This window comes from Dreissena polymorpha, chromosome 1 (assembly GCF_020536995.1).
Source record: "Dreissena polymorpha isolate Duluth1 chromosome 1, UMN_Dpol_1.0, whole genome shotgun sequence".
NCBI classification, from domain to species: Eukaryota; Metazoa; Mollusca; class Bivalvia; order Myida; family Dreissenidae; genus Dreissena; species Dreissena polymorpha.
Genome location: NC_068355.1, coordinates 110,570,300 through 110,589,697, shown reverse-complemented (window position 1 = coordinate 110,589,697; position 19,398 = coordinate 110,570,300). Strand labels below are relative to the sequence as shown.

The 19,398-nt window shown below is 36.7% G+C and overlaps 1 protein-coding gene across 5 annotated transcripts in view; it reads right to left on the bottom strand.

Moving 5' to 3' along the window:
- LOC127844268 (vacuolar protein sorting-associated protein 26B-like) overlaps positions 1 to 19,398 on the bottom strand; it is a 39,095-nt gene that overhangs the window by 3,459 nt on the left and 16,238 nt on the right. For 2 of the 5 annotated variants that reach the window (XR_008032652.1, XR_008032654.1), the window contains exons 8-9: positions 13,731 to 13,873; positions 12,105 to 13,118 (exon numbers count right to left, since the gene is read on the bottom strand). The exons of 1 other annotated variant lie outside the window; for it this stretch is intronic. Coding sequence is in view for 1 of the 4 variants with exons in the window: in XM_052374338.1 (XP_052230298.1) it covers positions 12,945 to 13,118; positions 13,731 to 13,873 (317 nt within the window). In the remaining 3 variants the exon portion in view is untranslated. Of the gene's footprint in view, positions 1 to 9,469; positions 13,119 to 13,730; positions 13,874 to 19,398 lie in introns of those variants that run through there. 2 more of the 5 variants (XR_008032653.1, XM_052374338.1) reach the window with 2 other exon arrangements.

The window sequence follows — 19,398 nt, the reverse complement described above, 5'->3', positions numbered from 1 at the left end:
TACTCTGACTGTATATGCAGTGCATTAGTTCACCATATGATTATTATCCCCCGCCATAGGCGGAGGGATATTGTTTTGGCATTGTCCGTCCGTCCGTCCGTTCTTCCGTCCGTCCGTCCGGCACTTTTGTGTCCGGAGCCATATCTTGGAAGTGCTTTGACGGATTTCATTAAAACTTGGTATGAGTATATATATGGATAAGAGGATGATGTACGCCAAATGGCATTGTACACCATCGGATAATAACAAAGTTATGGCCCTTTGTACGTGTCCGAAGCCATATCTGGGAAGTGCTTTTGCGGATTTCATTGAAACTTGGTATGAGTATATATATGGATAAGAGGATGATGCACGCCAAATGGCATTGTACACCGTCGGATAATAACAGAGTTATGACCCTTTGTACTTTGAAAAAATGCTTTTGTGTGTGTCCGGAGCCATATCTTGGAAGTGCTTTGACGGATTTCATTGAAACTTTGTATGAGTATATATATATAGATAGGAGGAGGATGCACGTTGGCGTTGTCCATCCGTCCAGAAAACTTTTGTGTCAAGAAGTATAATGGCGGGGGACATTAATTCAACGAATTTGCTTGTTTTATCTAGAATATTGTCTACCAATCTTAATTGTGATGTTTTCTCTCCGTCTTTGTAAGTAATATGTTTAGGATCCCGCTGCACTGTATGTAATCAAGTTTGGTTTCAATCCACAAGGATATATGAATGGGATTTGAAAAGGGGTCTAATACAGAAGCATTCAATGAGGTCGTTAAGTATACTGAAAAACATTATGTTTGTTTCGTTACTGTTGTTAGCGGCGACAAGCTATATTTCCATCAACGACAAGCAGGCGAGAAATTCATTCTCACCATGCGAGCAGACGGAAACTTCAGCCCGGTCCAAAGGCTTTTCTTTAACGGCACCCATGGGTACTCCGTTCTGGTATGAATAGTTACAGTTAATACGTGGAACAGTTTACTTAACCCATTTATGCCTAGCGTCTAGAAAAAAAGGCCTTGGCAAACAGCGTAGACCCAGATGAGACGCCGCATGATGCGGCGTCTCATCAGGGTCTGCGCTGTTTTCTTAAAGGAATTTCTGTAAGAATTATTCTAAATATAGAAATAAATATACTAGACATCCCTAATTTTGGAAATAAGTTGATCCAATTAAGAAGGATGGGAGAGCCCACTAGGCATAAATGGGTTAAGAGGTGTATACATTAAATTTTGTAGTTTCTTTACTTAGATGAACTACCAGCCCGTTTCAGGAAAGAATCTCTTTTCAAGCGAAAGTCTGAACTAAAGATTTGAATTTACGTGTTGTATTCACTTGAAAATGCATTACGATTGCAATTAATAAGACGACAATATATTTCAAACCTTCATTGCTCAATAAGTAAGGTACTACTTAAAAGTTACCCGGGTACACTGACGTTTACTACAAATTACCCGGGATACGGAAAATACACCTGAGCCAACAACAACCAATTGAGCATTATGCAGGTGTGTTAAGTGTCGTCCCAGGTTAGCCTGTGCAATCTGCACATGCTAATCAGTTACGACACGTTGCGCTTTTATGGAATTATATGTTTAAAAGAGGTGTATTCCTAACGAAAATCCAGTCAAGGTGGTAAGTGTCGTCCCTGAATATCCTGCGCGGACTAGACAGGCTAATCTGGGACAACACTTCATGCACATTTATTAAGCCCCGTTTCCTCATGCGAGGCTCATTTATTTACAAATGAGCATACTTATGTGTTTGTTTTACAAATAAAATCAAAAGCAAAATATCCTCATAACACTTATTTTCAGAGAGTAAAGCCTTTGGAAGAGAGATTTACCTCGCATGATAAACAACCTGTCACCAATCGACCTCTGTCGGTAGTCGTAGGCATACCAGTGTACACGACTCAAATTACCTCGACGACAACCGGGCGCCAGACGACGCAGGTCCTATCGCCGGAAGAATTATCATCCAAGGCCCCTTCGGATGCGATAGCATTGCTAGTTGCAAAATTGCAAGAGCTTGAAGCAAAGATAAAGCTACACGAAACGCACTCGCATGACCTTATACCTTTCCACACACACACGCCAGCGCCGATCAGTCATCACACCCAAATTATCCCGTATCACACGCACACACCCATACCATTTAACCAGTTTATAGGTATAAATCAAGTTCCAGGTCATGACCCAGTTCAAAACCAACCGCAACAAAAGCCATGGCAGTTGCCACAGCAACATGTATCGAGGAGTTATCCCCTACATTTGCTACAACCTACGCAGGGTAACAAATTAATTCAAACAACGCCGACGCCAATAACATATCAGCAGCAACAGCCCGATGGTCATGATCAATTGCAACAACAGCAACAACATGTTCACCAACCAAAACAACAGCCGTTACCCCAACCACCCCAACTTCACGAACCCTATGTCCAGGAAAGTGGACATGGGCCAATTGTAATCAATCATGAACATCATGAGCAACCGCTGCAATTCCCTCCAACACCTGCTTTGTCGGGCTCCGTACACTTGAGCCGCCAGAGCCAGAGCAACCATACGCATGAAGAACAAACTCAATCAAACAAGACACGAACGATTTCTGTGAAGATAACACAAAAGGCAATCGCGACCCCTCAGCGACCATCGATAGTTGTTATAGCGCCATCTCAATCCCAAACACAAGTGCGTCCAGAACCACAAACACAAACTTTTGCGCAACAACAACAGCAACAACAACTTTTGCCACAACAACACCATCAAGTACAAGCTCAACAGCAAATTCTGCCACAGCAAGAACTTACTCCCGCACAACAGCACCAGACACATTCACCACAACAAGCACACCAAGATCCGCCACCATCACAACAACAGCAGCAACAACAAATATTGCCACAACAACAAAATCGTCAAGTATTAGCTAAACATCAAAATCTACCACATCAAACACAAACTCCCGCAGATCAGCACCAAGCACATTCACCACAACAACCACAACAAGCACCGCCAGCATTACAACAACATCTGGAACAACAGGCACCAACGCAACCACCCGTACATATGAAGACAGGCGCTACAACACCTCTTTCAGACGCATACCTGGATCAGATCAGCTCGCGAATCCTTCAGCAGTTAACAGGTGGACTCCTCGGATCAAACAATAACACACAAAGTGAACAACAAAATCACCTCAACGACATTTTGACAGGAGAGGAACCCGGAGGACTGCTTCTAAGCCTGTCTCTCGCTCAGGCAGCGCGAGAGCATGAACGGCAGCGTCTTCTAAATAGTCTCGGTTCAGCGAGCGCTATAAATAGACCTTACACAAATCCGTTTCAAGCGATTCGTGATCCATGGGGTTATCTAGGACCCACCACGGTGCAACCTTGGGCGTTTGGCTCAAAGTGGTGGGGACAGGGATGAATTTACAGTTCGAACTCGCTTTTTAAACTACGCATAATAAATATATTTATGTAAAGCTTTCCAAATCTGATTTTTGAACGTAGTGTACTTTTAATATGGAAGAAATTTTCGCTGTCAGTGGATTTATCATCTAATAAGTGTAACACATGTCAAATATTCAACGTTACAATTATCAACGTTTTAAGTTTGTGAATACACACTTAACACAAGGTTTATTTGATGAACAAACGTTTCTTAAAATTTTAAATGAATGCACTGTAGAGAAGTTGTGGCTCAGTTTTGAAGTCGTTCGAAAAATCATTATTATACGTGTTCTGAATGAGTTTCATGAGTTTCAATGTATATATTTCTATGCAGGTATCTTGTACTCAGTCCATACCAATATCTGCATATGTTTAGCGTCTTGTTGCTGGGAGGCTGGTCACGTGATTTTATCTTGCTTCGATTGGAGTATTTATGGTGACTAGAAACATTTTGATTTAACCTTTATTGTCAGTTAGCTGGTTGACTTATCCCCAAATAGTCTGGTATACTCATACATATAATTTAACGCTATTAAGCTATTTAACGCAGCATTAAAAATAATTTGACACATCATGCTGTTTTTATTTTTATAATAGTTAAGGCATTATATGATTTAATACATTTTTAGCCAGCTTTAAATTTATGAAACAGTAGACAAATACAATAAGTTCACACAATTCAATGACATTACCTACAAGAGTTTAGAAGATAAAACAAAGCATTGTATCCAAAGGTGACGTTTCTGACCTGTGTGCAAGCGTGCGTGCATTTCTTTCAAGATAGATGTCAACATCTTGGGCGCATTGTTTCGTAGTTTATTTACATGTACTAAAACATTTTTTTTAGTTTAAATATTCAGGGGTTCAATAAAAAGTTGGTCAAGATAATGAAGTACGATACCTGGCTTAAGTACATTAAAACCCTCACAAATTCTACTTTTGGAAACAATATTATATCCTTAACAGTAAATGATACCCGGCATATGTGCAAGATATATAAACACAGATGTAATAAAAAAAATCCAATATTTAGACAAATTGAAAATAATGTCATTGTGTCTGTTGACCATAACTAAACGTATGTAGATCTATGTTTAGTTCATCCGATTCTGGACTAGGGGTGATACGAAAGCCTTGATATAGAAACATGTACAGAAAAATGAAAGGTACGTTGTTGGGGCAGCTATTTCTTAGTGCTAAATAATTGTAAATGTATTGTCAGCGGTCTTCTGTTATCCGATAAAAGCTTGGAGACTTTAGTTCATCTGAAGAAATGCATGCCATTTTTAATATTTCGGCTAGTAATTATTTAGTTTGATTTTGTTGGCACTATATTAAATTTAAAATATCGAAGCAACTGTTTTTTATTGCAGATATGTGGTGTCGTTTAATTCAAACCGAGACTGAACTACAGACTACAGAATGGCAAACTATAGTATTTCTGTCTGGATTCGATTTGTGCGGGCCATCAACAATGACGATTTAAACATAATGGACGGACAATTGCTATTTCATCAAATACATAATATTGTTTTAAGGGAGGAACGATTAGATCAACTATGAAAGAGCTTCCTCCATTGATCATTCCTGCTAAGTTTTGTTTAATATTTTAAGTGGTAACGATGGGGACGAAATTCGATTAAGTTTATGCACCTCTTCTACGCACTAGTGGACGACGGATATCATTACATCCTTAAAAGCTCCCTATCTGGACAATCTGCTCAGGTGAGCTTAAAATCATGGATTCTAGTATTTACAATTTTTCTTTATACTAGTAGTTTGATATCATCGGGATAAATGTTCTCATCGATTTTCATGAAGATTGTGCAAAAAAAGACCTCTAGAGCGGTCACAAGCTTTTTCTACTCTTTGGCCCAGTGACCTAATTTCGGGCACGGTTGAGTTATCAGCGAGACAAATATCCTATTCATATCAAGTTTCATTAAGTAGGTGCATAAAATGAGACCTCTAGAGCTGTTCACATGGTTTATGTTGATGACGCATTTCAAACGATGAACGGCAGAAAAATGCATTCACAAAAGCCGACGATGGGAACGTGCTCAAGTGTGAAAAGAATCACGACACGTTGATTACCTGCAACGTTTATTTTTATAAATAACATCATATCGGCGTTAGTTGAATACGCATATATAACGTGGATCTATATAATACAACACTTACAAAACAAACATGCACAGTACAAGTCCACATCAAAATAATCAGTATTTAGGTTTCCTAAAATCCATACTTTAGTAACTTCAGTAACAAGAGGGCCTGAAAGGCCCAAAGTCGCTCACCTGAGATAACAAGATATCATTGGGACAAATCTTCTGACCAAGTTTCACGAAGATCGGAAAATAAATGTGGCCTCTAGAGTGTTAACAAGGTTTTACTTTAGCCATATAAGGAAAATGCCACGCCCCCCTAGCAGCCATGTTTTTCCACCAACCGGCATCATTTTTGAAATCATCCAAGATATTATCGGGATGAATCTTCTGACCAAGTTTCATGAAGATCGGACAGTAAATGTGGCCTCTAGAGTGTTAACAAGATTTTACCATTGCCATATAAGGAAAAATGCCCCGCTCCTAGGAAGCCACTTTTTTCAAGCAAACATCATTATTTTCGAACTCATCCAAGATATCATTGAGACCAATCTTCTGACCAAATTTCATGAAGATTGGAAAATAAATGTGGCCCCTAGAGTGTTCCCAAGATTTTACTATAGCCATATAAGGAAAAATGCCCCCCCCTTGGCAGCCATGTTTTTCAAGCAAACGTAACCATTTTCGAACTTATCCAAGATATCATTGAAACCAATCTTCTGACCAAATTTCATGAAGATTGGACAATAAATGTGGCCTCTAGAGAGTGAACAAGGCAAATGTTGACGTCGCACAACGGACAACGCACGACGGATGACGGACAAAAGGCGATCACAAAAGCTCACTATGAGCACGTTGTGCTCAGGTGAGCTAAAAATGTATGAGACCACTTTTAGAAGTATATGTAAGCAATTAGGACTGATTAACAAACTTGTTAACTGACTAAAATTTAATATTACAAACATAATGACTAAAATCATAAATAAGCTATCAACTCAGCACAAAAGTGGCAGCATTTCATTATTTTTATTCGTTGTATTGTTTTCCTAATTATCTATTAAAATGATAATATTTACTGATTTATTACTGGTTTAGCAAAAAAACTAAAGTTTATTTATTGCAGAGTTGAAAAGAAGTCACTAAAATCAACTATATAACAAAATGACTGTCCTAAAAGGATTGCAAGACATTTGTGGAAATGTCCACATAAAAAAAGTAAACTTAAACTTAGAGCTTGTCAAACCCCTAATTATAATCAGATGCTTTTGATCTATTATTTTTAATTTCATCAATCAAAGATAAATCAACAATACAAAATTCGAATTCGAAGCTGAGTTACAAAACGTTTACCCTATTCTTCAAACTGAAGAACTTTCTATACGACCGTACCGTATTAAAAAAAAGATACAGTTCATAATGATGTTATAAAAAGAACCCAAAAATGCATCACATACTAGTACATTTCTTTCAAATAATCCATAAGCGCCGATATGTGAAGTAAAATACAGAAAAAGCAAATAAACATAATACCTAAAATATACAAATAAAGTGTGCATTAACTGGTTTTCATATAATTTTATTCGGTAATGTACCCACTGAAACAATATCATCAACAAACATGCCAAACTAGTTCAGCAACATGGAATGCACATAAAATAGAATGATACATATCTACATACTGAATGAATTTAACATGACTTCTATCATCATTGTCATCATAACAATATTGGCATATCATACTCGCTCAAATAGTTTTAAAATACCGGTATGGACTTTCCATGACTCCACACAAATCAAATCGCTCAACCTGTCAAATATATTCAAACAAGGGCTGTTTGTAAAACATGCATGCCCCCCTATATGGGCTATAAGTTGTAGTAGCAGCCATTGTGTGAATACGTTTTTTGTCACTGTGAACGGTGGTGGTGGTGGTGGTGGTGTAGTAGTAGTAGTAGTAGTAGTAGTAGTAGTAGTAGTAGTAATAGTAGTAGTAGTAGTAGTAGTAGTAGTAGTAGTAGTAGTAGTAGAAGTAGTAGTAGTAGTAGTAGTAGTAGTAGTAGAAGTAGTAGTAGTAGTAAGAAGTAGTAGTAGAAGTAGTAGTAGTAGTAGTAGTAGTAAAATAGTAGTAGTAGTGGCAGTAGTAGTAGAAGTAGTAATAGTAGACATGGTAGAATAGGTGGTGGTGGTGGTGGTGGAGTAGTAGTAGTAGTAGTAGTAGTAGTAGTAGCAGTAGCAGCAGCATTAGCAGTATTACAATACCAATACTTAAGAATGATCAAATGGGAAAAGGTAACCTAGCACTGGCAGTAAATATGGGGCTCATTTACAGGTCAGATTTGGAATCTCTGCTGTAAAATGAGATTTTGAATGAATTAAAGGGAGGCAAATCTGTAATAAAAAGAACATGCATAAACCGTAGTTGTTTCCCTTGTTTGAACCATGCTAAATCCTTATAATGCCTATTTCCAGTAACTGTGACCTTCACCTGTGACCTTTTGACCCTAGACCTCAAAATCAATAGGGGTCATCTGCGAGTCATGATCAATGTACCTATGAAGTTTCATGATCCTAGCCCCAAGCGTTCTTGAGTTATCATCCGGAAACCACCTGGTGGACGGACCGACCTACCGACCGACCGACATGAGCAAAGCAATATACCCCTCTTCTTCGAAGGGGGGCATAAATATTTAACAAAAAGTAAGGCTTTAATTGAGTTAAGACCTTACACAGTCGTTTTAAAATTGCCTTGAATACATCATATATTGTCTTTTTCCTTTAATTTCTAAATGCCTTTAAATAAACATCCAAAATCTGAATTGTTTGTGTTATCTTTTGTCTTATTTTCTGTATCAATTTTATTTTTTACTTGCAAATTACAATACAGCCATATATAGTTTACCGTGAATCTTATTAATTGTTCACAGTTTTCACAATTCATGTTGAATGATGTGTCCTGTATTATAGAGGAAATTGGTCATTTGGTAGGAATAAAAATAAGAAGCCAATGAATTAGGCAACAATTTCTGTCCTGTAAATGTTTCAAGAGTCTTACATTATTATTATATTCCAACACTTTCAAACATTGTTTATATGTTTGTTTCAATTTCTGTCCAGTAAATGTTTCTTGTCTTACATTTCCCACACTTTCAAACATTGTTTATGTGTTTGTTTACATTGTTTATGTTTGTTTATCTTTATCAAAAGAACTAGCATTTTAAGACGTCTACTTCGACAATACTTCGCACACACAGTTAATCCTATGATATTTGCACTGATAAGCTATTCAAGAATCAACATTTATTGCATACATAAAATAATGTACAAAAGTAACCAACACAATTTATCACATATTGTAAGTGGTAAAAAATATTTGTTTATTAGAAAATGCTTGTTGACTGCCTTCATTTAATGCATATTGTATCGACAAGTACATCGTCTGAAATAAAATGTTCTGTTCTGTATTATTTTACTATTAACATATTTCTTAATAAACAGCATAATACATTTTTTAAGAATGACATATATGCTGTTTAAAAAAAGAGCTGTCAGAGGACAGCGCGCTCGACTATTCGAGTGCTTGACAGTATAACGTAAGCCATCATGTTCATCTTGTTCATATTCAATAATTTATTAGACAATCTTTCAAAAATAAAAAAAAGGAAAGAATTTTTTTTTTTTTTTTTTTGGGTGGGTGGGGGGGGGGGGGGGGTGTAGGGGGGGGGATGAGAGGTGGGTATAATGTGGGGTGTGGTAATTTATAAATGTTTAAAAAAAATTGGGGGGGGGGGGGGTGGGGGGGGTGAGAGGGGGGGGGGGGTAATTTATTAGATGTTTAAAAAAAAAATTGAGGGGGGGGGGGGTGGGGGTATAATGTGGGTATGGTAATTTATTAGATGATAATTTAAAAAAAACATTTTTTTTGGGGGGGGGGGTGAGGTTGGGGGTGGGGGGAAGGGATTCTGGTAGGGGCGTGGGGTATTGTTTGGGTGGAATCGATTGTGGTATTCAGGTAAGTGTTGTTTTGTCAAAGTAATAGTAAAATGTGATCATAAATAAAGAAGTTATGGCAATTTAAGCAAAATGTTCAATTATCTAAGTGTAAAAGGGGCCATACTTATGTCAAAATGCTTGATACAGTGGTCTGCTCTTGTTTATAGATTGGGGTCATGTTGGTTAACAAGTATGCAACATATAAAAGCAATATGTCAAAGGATATAGGAAATATTTGGGGTATTACGCAAACCTTAACATAGATTTATCAATAATTTGCATATTCTAAGTATAAAAGGGGCAATAATTATGACAAAATGCTTGATCGAGTTGTCTGCTCTTGTTTATAGGTTGGGGTGATGTTGGTAAACAAGTATGCAAAATATAAAAGTAATATGTCAAGGGACAATGAAAATAAATGGGGTAGTACGAAAACTTTAACATTTGCTGCATATTTTAAGTGGAAAAGGGGCCATAATTATGACAAAATGCTTGATAGAGTTGTCTGCTTTTGTTTATAGGTTGGGGTCATGTTGGTAAACAAGTATGCAAAATATGACAGCAATATGTCAAGGGACAAAGAAAATATTTGGGGTAGTACGAAAACTTTTAACATTTGCACGCTAACGCAGACGCCGGGGTGAGTAGGATAGCTCCACTATATATATTTCATATATAATAGTCGAGCTAATAATATTACTGGTAAAATGTGTTCCTCAGAAATAGAAGCAAAACAAGCGACATATAAGCTAGGTTACAGGAACTGTATACAACTGTTAAACAGTTTTACAACAAAGTTCCTGTTGTTGTTATTTCAATACATTATGACAAAATTACACAAACATAATGACATGAACAGTTCAGAAAACATGGTCATTTTTTTTTAAACCAGGATGCTTCTTTTCCACTTTAATGATAAATGTCAATAGCACAACAAAGAAATTATTAATGATATAACAAGAAGAGAGTACCAGTTATCCACCTTTGCAATTTACCAATTCTAAATGACATTTACAGATCAAGTTATTGATAAAGTTAAAATAACTTCAAACCATGAAATTGCTGACAGGAAGAAAATTTGCTATATTCACTTGTTTGATATTTGTGTTTGCTGCATGCTCAACTGCATGCAGAGTAATTTAACATGTCTGTGTATCAACACCAAAAGCCTGTTTTTTATAATCCTGACCATTCAAACAACATTTAAAACTGTAGAACATTGATGCATTGCATATTAATCATAACAATAAAAAGGAAACTATTGACAATTTGAAAAAGCATCACTATCTTTTTCAGGTCATTCATGTATAATGGATACAAATTAATATTTAAAAAATTAATATAAAGCAATAAATACTCTCAAGTTTTGACGCAGATATATACCATAAATGACTGTGTATGGAACATCTATACTTAATTAGATAGTATAATTTATAATTAAATTCAAGAAACTGACGTGTATAAATTTTTTGTCTACATTGCCACCAAAATAATTAATGAAGCATACATAACTTTTCTGCTTCATTATAGGTTATAATTCTGCAAATAATGTAGCGTATTATAGACACCAAAGAGCCCCTACTCTGCTCTAAGGGAATTTAGGCTAATTTATTGAAGATATTAAAAACAAGAACAAGTTGCATTCAGACTTAAAAAATTATAGTGCACATAAAAAGTATGAATCTACCGGCAAACTGACTTTCAAACGAATATTTCACCAGGGGCAAAATGAACAAACATCTTTCTTACACCTAGCATTGCAAGTACAGCCAACAGACTGTGTTTCATACCTTTTTTCTAACTGAAAGGAGCAATCAATGCCACTGACTCACAGATGTTAAAAAACATCCCCATTCAATGCAAATGTTACAGACGATAGTGTCACTATTTGGAAAAGTAGGCTAATATTCAGGCATTCTTATACAATTTGTATTGTAAGTTGCATTTTTTTCCGCACATAACACAAGATTTTTTATTTTAAATAAAGAATTATAATGAATAACAAAAGAAACAATAATTAAATCTTTCCATAAACATTAACTTTTTAAATATACATTTGTTCTTTTTTAAAACTAAACATTTTAAAGAAAATAAAACACAGATAGTGTCTATTTGATCTGTATTTTTTTACCAGCTACAGAAAATACTTGAAATAAACAAGGGCTGTTTGTAAAACATGCATGCCCCCCATATGGGCTGTCAGTTGTAGTGGGAGCAATTGTGTGAATACTTTTTTGTCACTGTGACCTTGACCTTTGACCTAGTGACCTGAAAATCGATAGGGGTCATCTGCCAGTCATGATCAATGTACCTATGAAGTTTCATGATCCTAGGCCTTATTATTCTTGAGTTATCATCAGGAAACCATTTTACAGTTTCGAGTCACTGTGACCTTGACCTTTGACCTAGTGACCTGAAAATTAATAGGAGTCATTTACCAGTCATGATCAATGTACCTATGAAGTTTCATGATCCTAGGCATAAGCATTTTTGAGTTATCATCCGGAAACCATTTCACTATTTCGAGTCACTGTGACCTTGACCTTTGACCCAGTGACCTGAAAATCAATAAGGGTCATCTACCAGTCATGATCAATGTACCTATGAAGTTTCATGATCCTAGGCCAAAGCATTCTTGAGTTATCATCCGGAAACCATTTTACTATTTCGAGTCACTGTGACCTTGACCTTTGACCTAGTGACCTGAAAATCATTAGGGGTCATCTGCCAGTCATGATCAATATACCTATGAAGTTTCATGATCCTAGGCCCAAGCGTTCTTAAATTATCATCCGGAAACCATCTGGCAGACGGACGGACCGACCGACATGTGCATAACGATATACCCCCTCTTCTTTGAAGGGGGGCATAAAAAGCAGCAAACAAACAAATAGGAAGATTTTTGAACAGAAGTAAAAGATATCCATATCATCATGTGTGAAGCAGTGAAACAATGAACTGGGATATGAGTTATGCTCATAAAAAAAAAGAACTGTGCACACGTAAAATACATTCTAACATCTAACTACAACTTGGTTACATTGTATTTTCTGGGGATAACACAATCATTGTGGCATTTGTTGACCAGAAAAATTGCAACCACCACAATTGTGCAATCAACCAAAATGAAACGTTTTTACAGCATTACTATCATGAAATTACTATGTATGAGGAGTTGTATAACAAGGTAATAAAAACTGACCAACAAAACAATTTATCTGAAGCTTTAAATGACGAAAGTCTAGAGGTGACTGACCCATCATTTGACCAAACAATTCTGCACCAGATGTAACAGTAAACTGTTGTTTTTTGGCAATCAACACATCATTCCTCTCGATATTGCAACACCCCATGTGAAAAGTATTTATCTCTAGGAGTAATACGAAATGAAAAGTTGATCATTCTGCCTCGTCATTCTCTGTTGCATCTGGTTCTACTTTGGACTGATTTTCTTCTTGAGGTTCATGGGCAATTCCTGTGCTCGTGTGTTGCATCATGGAACGGTGGGTTTGATGGCCTGACGTTGCGCCCGCCTTTCGCTGCTTTTCAGCCTTACGGAAAATGGTGATTTCCTAAGAGTGAGAGCAAAGTCATTCTGTCATACAGAAGGTCTGCAGGTCAAGCAATCAACACTAGTTTGGACTATTCTCGCCACTTATGAGGTAAGAAAGTTCCATAATTTATTGGAATATCTAAGATAATGAGCAATGCTTGATATATAGGTGATAACTATTGTGGAATCACTCCAAAAGTGAAAACAGCTGATTGCAGAAGATTATATTACAGGGAACGATGACAGTAGACAAACAATGATCATTATGTCTTATGTTTGTAAAAGGGTTTTAGAAAAATAAATAATTCATCACAAGTCAATTTATAGCACATGTATTTACAAGACACAATAGAACACATCATCTTCTGTTACAAATAAGAAACACTTCTGAGCAAAAAATCCTATTCTAAATGCGTTAAATAGGTAAAATCTGTATATGAAATTTGTAACCAACACATGTTTAACCTTTCACTGGGTCAATATGTGACATGACAACAAATACAAATGTTTGCAGTCACCAGAACTCCTCTTCAGTACTGGTTCTACTAGGGCAATGTGCTCAAATAATGTCTCGATTGTAGACTTCCAAAGCTATCAAGCTAAATGAATATGTTTAAACTAACCTACTAACCTGTTGCTTAAAATACCTCCTCTCCTCTTCATCCACCAACACTAGGTTCAGGTAATACCTGACAGAAAATTTCTTGTTTATGTCCCGCATTGTTGGGGTTAGCTCATACCCGCTCAAGAACAAACGGATTGGTATTGATTCACCTTTAGACAGAATAAAACAACATTGAACATATCAAAGCACTGAGACATCTTAAAAAGAACTGCAATCGACCGGAATTATGGCAGCAACTGTGTCCGTTAAAATGGATATTTTGTATCCTATGAAAAGATCATTATAAATACAGGAAAATAACATTTTAATCAAATTTGTTTAAAATATTTATCCACGGCTTAACAAGATCTGATCAAAGACAGTGGGCTTGACTATTCTTCTACTTTGATAGAATAATAGAAGTTTAATCTTTGTAGTAGTATACGCAATCTTTAACCTGCATTTTCAAACTTAAATAATGGGAATAGAATTTCTTAAGAGCCTTGGTCAGTGCTATATATCTGGAGCAATATGGCAAATATAGAGATATGGAGATGTTTCATGTAAAATTTCATGTGATTTTTTAAAGAAAAAAAGAGGCATCAATCTGCTTAAAGGGATATTTTCACGCTTTGGTAAATTGACAAAATTGAAAAAAGTTGTTTCAGATTCGTAAGTTTTCGTTTTAGTTATGATATTTGTGAGGAAACAGTAATGCTGAACATTAACCATGCTCTAATATAGCCATTATATGCATCTTTTGACGATTTTAAAACCTAAAAATTATAAAGCGTTGCAACGCGAAACGATTGAATAATTTGGAGAGTTCTGTTTTTGTCGTTAAATTTTGTGAAACTACGAAGATTGCTTATATAAGGTATAAAATACGTCAACATTGAGTACACGGCGGAGTAGCTCAGTAGGCTAAAGCGTTTTTACTTCAGGACTCTGGCAGGACTCCAGGGGTCACTGGTTCGAAACCTGCTCCGGGCAATGTTCTTTTCCTTTTTTTCAATTTTTTCTTGATTTTTTACTGGAGCTTTTACGATCCAATGTTTACATTTATCAATATAAAGCATTTAATGAATAAGTTAAAAAAATGCCAAAATCTGTGAAAAGGCCCCTTTAATGGCAGGTCAGAGTTATGGGTCTTGATCAGTGGCGGCAAACAGCCATCCAGAACACATGCAGAGCTCCAGATAAGAGGGGTTACTAAGTAAAAACAGTTCAAAACTTTGCTAATATCATAAAATAAATTGTCAGTAGCAGGTACCAGTACCATTTAGACAAGAGGGCCTGAAAGGCCAAAAGTTGCTCACCTGAGATAAAAAGAAATGACATGTTCTTTGCAGCCCAAGATATTAATGAAACAAATGTTCTAACCAAGTTTCATGAAGAATAAATAACAAATGGCCCGGCCCCCTGGTGGCCATGTTTTTTTTAACAGAGCTGAACCATTTTTGAACTCTTTCAAGATATGTCCAAATTTCATGAAGATAATGTCTTCTAGACTGTTCACATGTTTTCACCCTATACATATAAAGAAAACTGCCCCACTGCCTGGTGCCCATGTTTTTCCACTTATCATGACCATTTTCAAACTTGTTCAAGACATCCACATAACTAATGTTTTGACAACATTTTATGATTAAGCAAAAAATGTGACTTTTAGAGAGTTCACAAGCTTTTTTACTATATAAATATAAGGAAAAAGACCCCCCCCCCCTGGCGGCCATGTTTTTTTTTTATAGATCCAAACCATTTTCGAACTCAACTGTAGTATCCAGGTGTGGTAGTGCGGTCTCGTTTACTTACGCAAGTGAACTGGTCACGGGATGGTTACGAGTTATGTAACTTTGTGAGCACTTATGTAATGCGGGAATATTTATTCCACAATCGCTTATTTCCGGTCAGGATGACACTGCTGACTGGTTGTAATTCAATTAAGTAAAGTTATTGCCGTTTACTTGAAGCATTTTATAAACATATTATTCAACAGTTTTACACTAAACAATTTAGAAATATGAAAATGTATCAATTTTATATATCATTTCATTAATATTGTGTATCATTCATTTCAATTTTCTGACATCGTTTAAATACATAAAGCCTGAAAATGATTAATCTTGATAAATGAACTCGGCAAATAAGAAAGGTAAATCTTGATTTTGAAGGTTATTCTGATTGTTTTTTATCTCCAGAAACTAACAATTGAAATTATTTCTTTATTGTTTTCATAGAGTATCCATTTGACATTTGTAAACATATCTTAAATATGATTATATAGAGTGAATTATTATAGAATCTTGTTTTGATATGAAGTTCCCATTTTAATTACATAGATATTAATGGGATGAATCTATAGCCATATATAGCCATATAAGGAAAAATGCCCCGCCCCTTGGCAGCCATGTTTTTCAAGCAAAGGTTACCATTTTTGAACTCATCCAAGATATTTGGACAAATCTTCTGAGCAAGTTTCATGATGATCGGAAAATAAATGTGACCTCTAGAGTGTTAAGAAGGTTTTACTATAGCCATATAAGGAAAAATGCCCCGCCCCCTGGCAGCCATGTTTTTCAACCAACCAGCATCATTTTTTAACTCCTCCACAACATTATTGGGATGAATCTTCTGACCAAGTTTCATAAAGATCGGACAATAAATGTGGCCTCTAGAGTGTTAACTAGAGCTTTGTCACAGACATGACGAATACCCCCACATGCCGCATTGACACATAATATTTTGCATGTCATCTTCACAAAAAACAGCGGACACCATGCTCAATTTTTAAAACGCACTAAGTGACCCCTTGACCTAGTTTTTGACCCAGAAAGGCCCATGTTCTAACTTGGCCTTAAGATCATCTCCATAAAACTTCTGATCAAGTTTGGTGAAGATCGGATGTAAACTACATGTACTTGAATTAGAGAGCAGGCACCATGCTGAATGTTAAAAAACGCACTAAGTGACCCCGTGACCTAGTTTTAGGCCTGGAATGGCCCATGTCCTAGAGATCATTTAGATAAAACTTGTGACCAAGTTTGGTGAGGATTGGATGAAAACTACTGAATTAAAGAGCGGACAACATGGTGAGGTTTAAAACGCACTGTAATACCCCGTGACATAGTTTTAGACCCGGCATGACCCATATTCAAACTTGACCTAGACATTATCAAGATACAACTTCTGACCAAGTTTGGTGAAGATTGGATGAAAACTACTTAAATTAGAGAGTGGACAACATTGTGATGTTTAAACGCACTAAGTGAACCCGTGACCTTGTTTTTGACCCAGCATGACCCATATTCAAACTTGCCCTATACATTATCAAGATACAACTTCTGACCAATTTTGGTTAAGATTGGATAAAAACTACTTGAATTAGAGAGCGGACAACATGGTGAGGTTTAAAACACACCAAGTGACCCCGTGACCTAGTTTTTGACCCAGCATGGCCCATGTTCGAACTTGACCTACACATCATCTAGTTACAACTTCTAACCAAGTGTGGTGAAGATCGGATTTAAACTACTTGAAATAGAGAGCGGACACCATGCTCAATGTGTAAAACGTACTTAGTGAACCGGTGACCTAGTTTTTGATCTGGCATGACCCATGTTCAAACTTGGCCTTCCGAGCATCTAGATAAAACTTCTGACCAAGTTTGGTGAAGATCGGATGAAAACTACTTGAATAAGAGAGAGGACACAATGCTGAATGTTAAAAAACGCACCCGTGACCTAGTTTTTGACCCGGCAAGGACCATGTTCGAACTTGGCTTTAAGATCACCTAGATACAACTTCTGACCAAGTTTGGTGAAGATCGGATGAAAACTACTTGAATTAGAGAGCGGACACTTAATAAGGACCGACAGACAAGTTCACTCCTATATACCCCCTAAACTTCGTTTGTGGGTGTATAACAAGATTTTACTATAGCCATATATAGCAATATTAGGAAAAATGCCCCGCCCCTTGGCAGCCATGTTTTTCAAGCATATGTAACCATTTTCGAACTCATCCAAGATATCATTGACACCAATCTTTTGACCAAATTTCATGAAGATTGGAAATAAATGTGGCCTCTATAGAGTGTTCACAAGGTTTTACTATAGCCATATAAAGAACAAGGGACAAAATTGTCACAAAACCAGGTTTTCATTGTGAAAAAAAATCTGATAAAGGGAGACAACTCAAACTGAACTTTTTAAATGAACAAACAAAATAAACACCCTTTGTAAGTTTGTTTTAAAATAAATCTATTTTTAGTCGTGGCGACCTTGACATTGGAGATATTGACGTGATTCTTTTGTGCAACACACCGTCCCATGATGGTGAACAAATGTGCCAAATGATTTTAAAATCTGACAATGAACGACATAGTTATGGCTCGGACAAGCTCATTTATGGCCATTTTTGACCTTTGAACTCAAAGTGTGACCTTGACCTTGGAGATATAGACGTAATTATTTCGCGCGACACACCGTCCAATGATGGTGAACAAATGTGCCAAATGATTTTAAAATCTGACAATGAACGACATAGTTATGGACCGGACAAGCTTGTTCCGCCAGCCCGCCAGCCAGCCAGCCAGCCCGCCCGCATTCGCCTATCTAATAACCAGTTTTTTCCTTCGGAAAACCTGGTTAAAAATACCCCCCCTCTTGGCAGCCAGTTTTTCAAGCAAACATAACCATTTTCGAACTCATCCAAGAAATCATACAGACCAATCTTCTGACCATATTTCATTAAGATTGGACAATAAATGTGGCCACTAGAGTGTTCACAAGGTTTTACTATAGCAATATAAGGAAAACTGCCCCGCCCCCTGGCAGCCATGTTTTTTCACCGATCTGGACCATTTTTGAACTCGTCCGAGATATCAATGAAACCAATGTTTTGACCAAGTTTCATTAGATTGAGCAAAAATTGTGACTTCTAGAGTGTTCACAAGGTTTCTCTATAGCCATCTAAGGAATACTGCCCCGCCCCCTGGCGGCCATGTTTTTCAACGGACCGGAACCATTTTTTAGCTCAACCAACATATCATTCAGACAAACATTTTGACAAAGTTACATGAAGATTGGGCATCAAATGTGACTTCTACAGTGTTCACAAGGTTTTTCTTTTTTTTTTGACCTAGTGACTTAGTTTTTGACCCAGCACCACCCAGTTTTGAACTCAGTCGAGGTATCAGTGGGACAAATGTTCTGACCAAATTTCATGAAGATCAGACAATAAATGTTGCCTCTAGAGTGTTCACAAGGCAAATGTTGAAGGCGCATGACGCACAACGGACAAAAGGCGATCACAAAAGCTCACCATGAGCACAATAGGTGAGCTAAAAATAAGAGAGGGGTAACTTGTCAAAATTTAGGCTTTCCAAAAGGTTATAGGGATAGAAAAATCCTTCTGGAAACAAAAACGGTAATGTTTTTTATTTCAATTCTCCTAGCATTTGATACATGTAATTGCAATAACATTTCTATGCTTTACACTTATATGATAGGATATCAGTACATTTTCAAGCTTACGACATATCTTCCCAAATCTCCAAAAACTTTTAAGCTGATGGTCAGAGTTATAATGGACATGGTATTCAACATGGTTTGTAGAATGCTACTTACCATTCGACAAAAAAGTTAGAGGTGAAAGTACTGTTTAGTAAACTTAACTGGAGCTCTGACCTGTG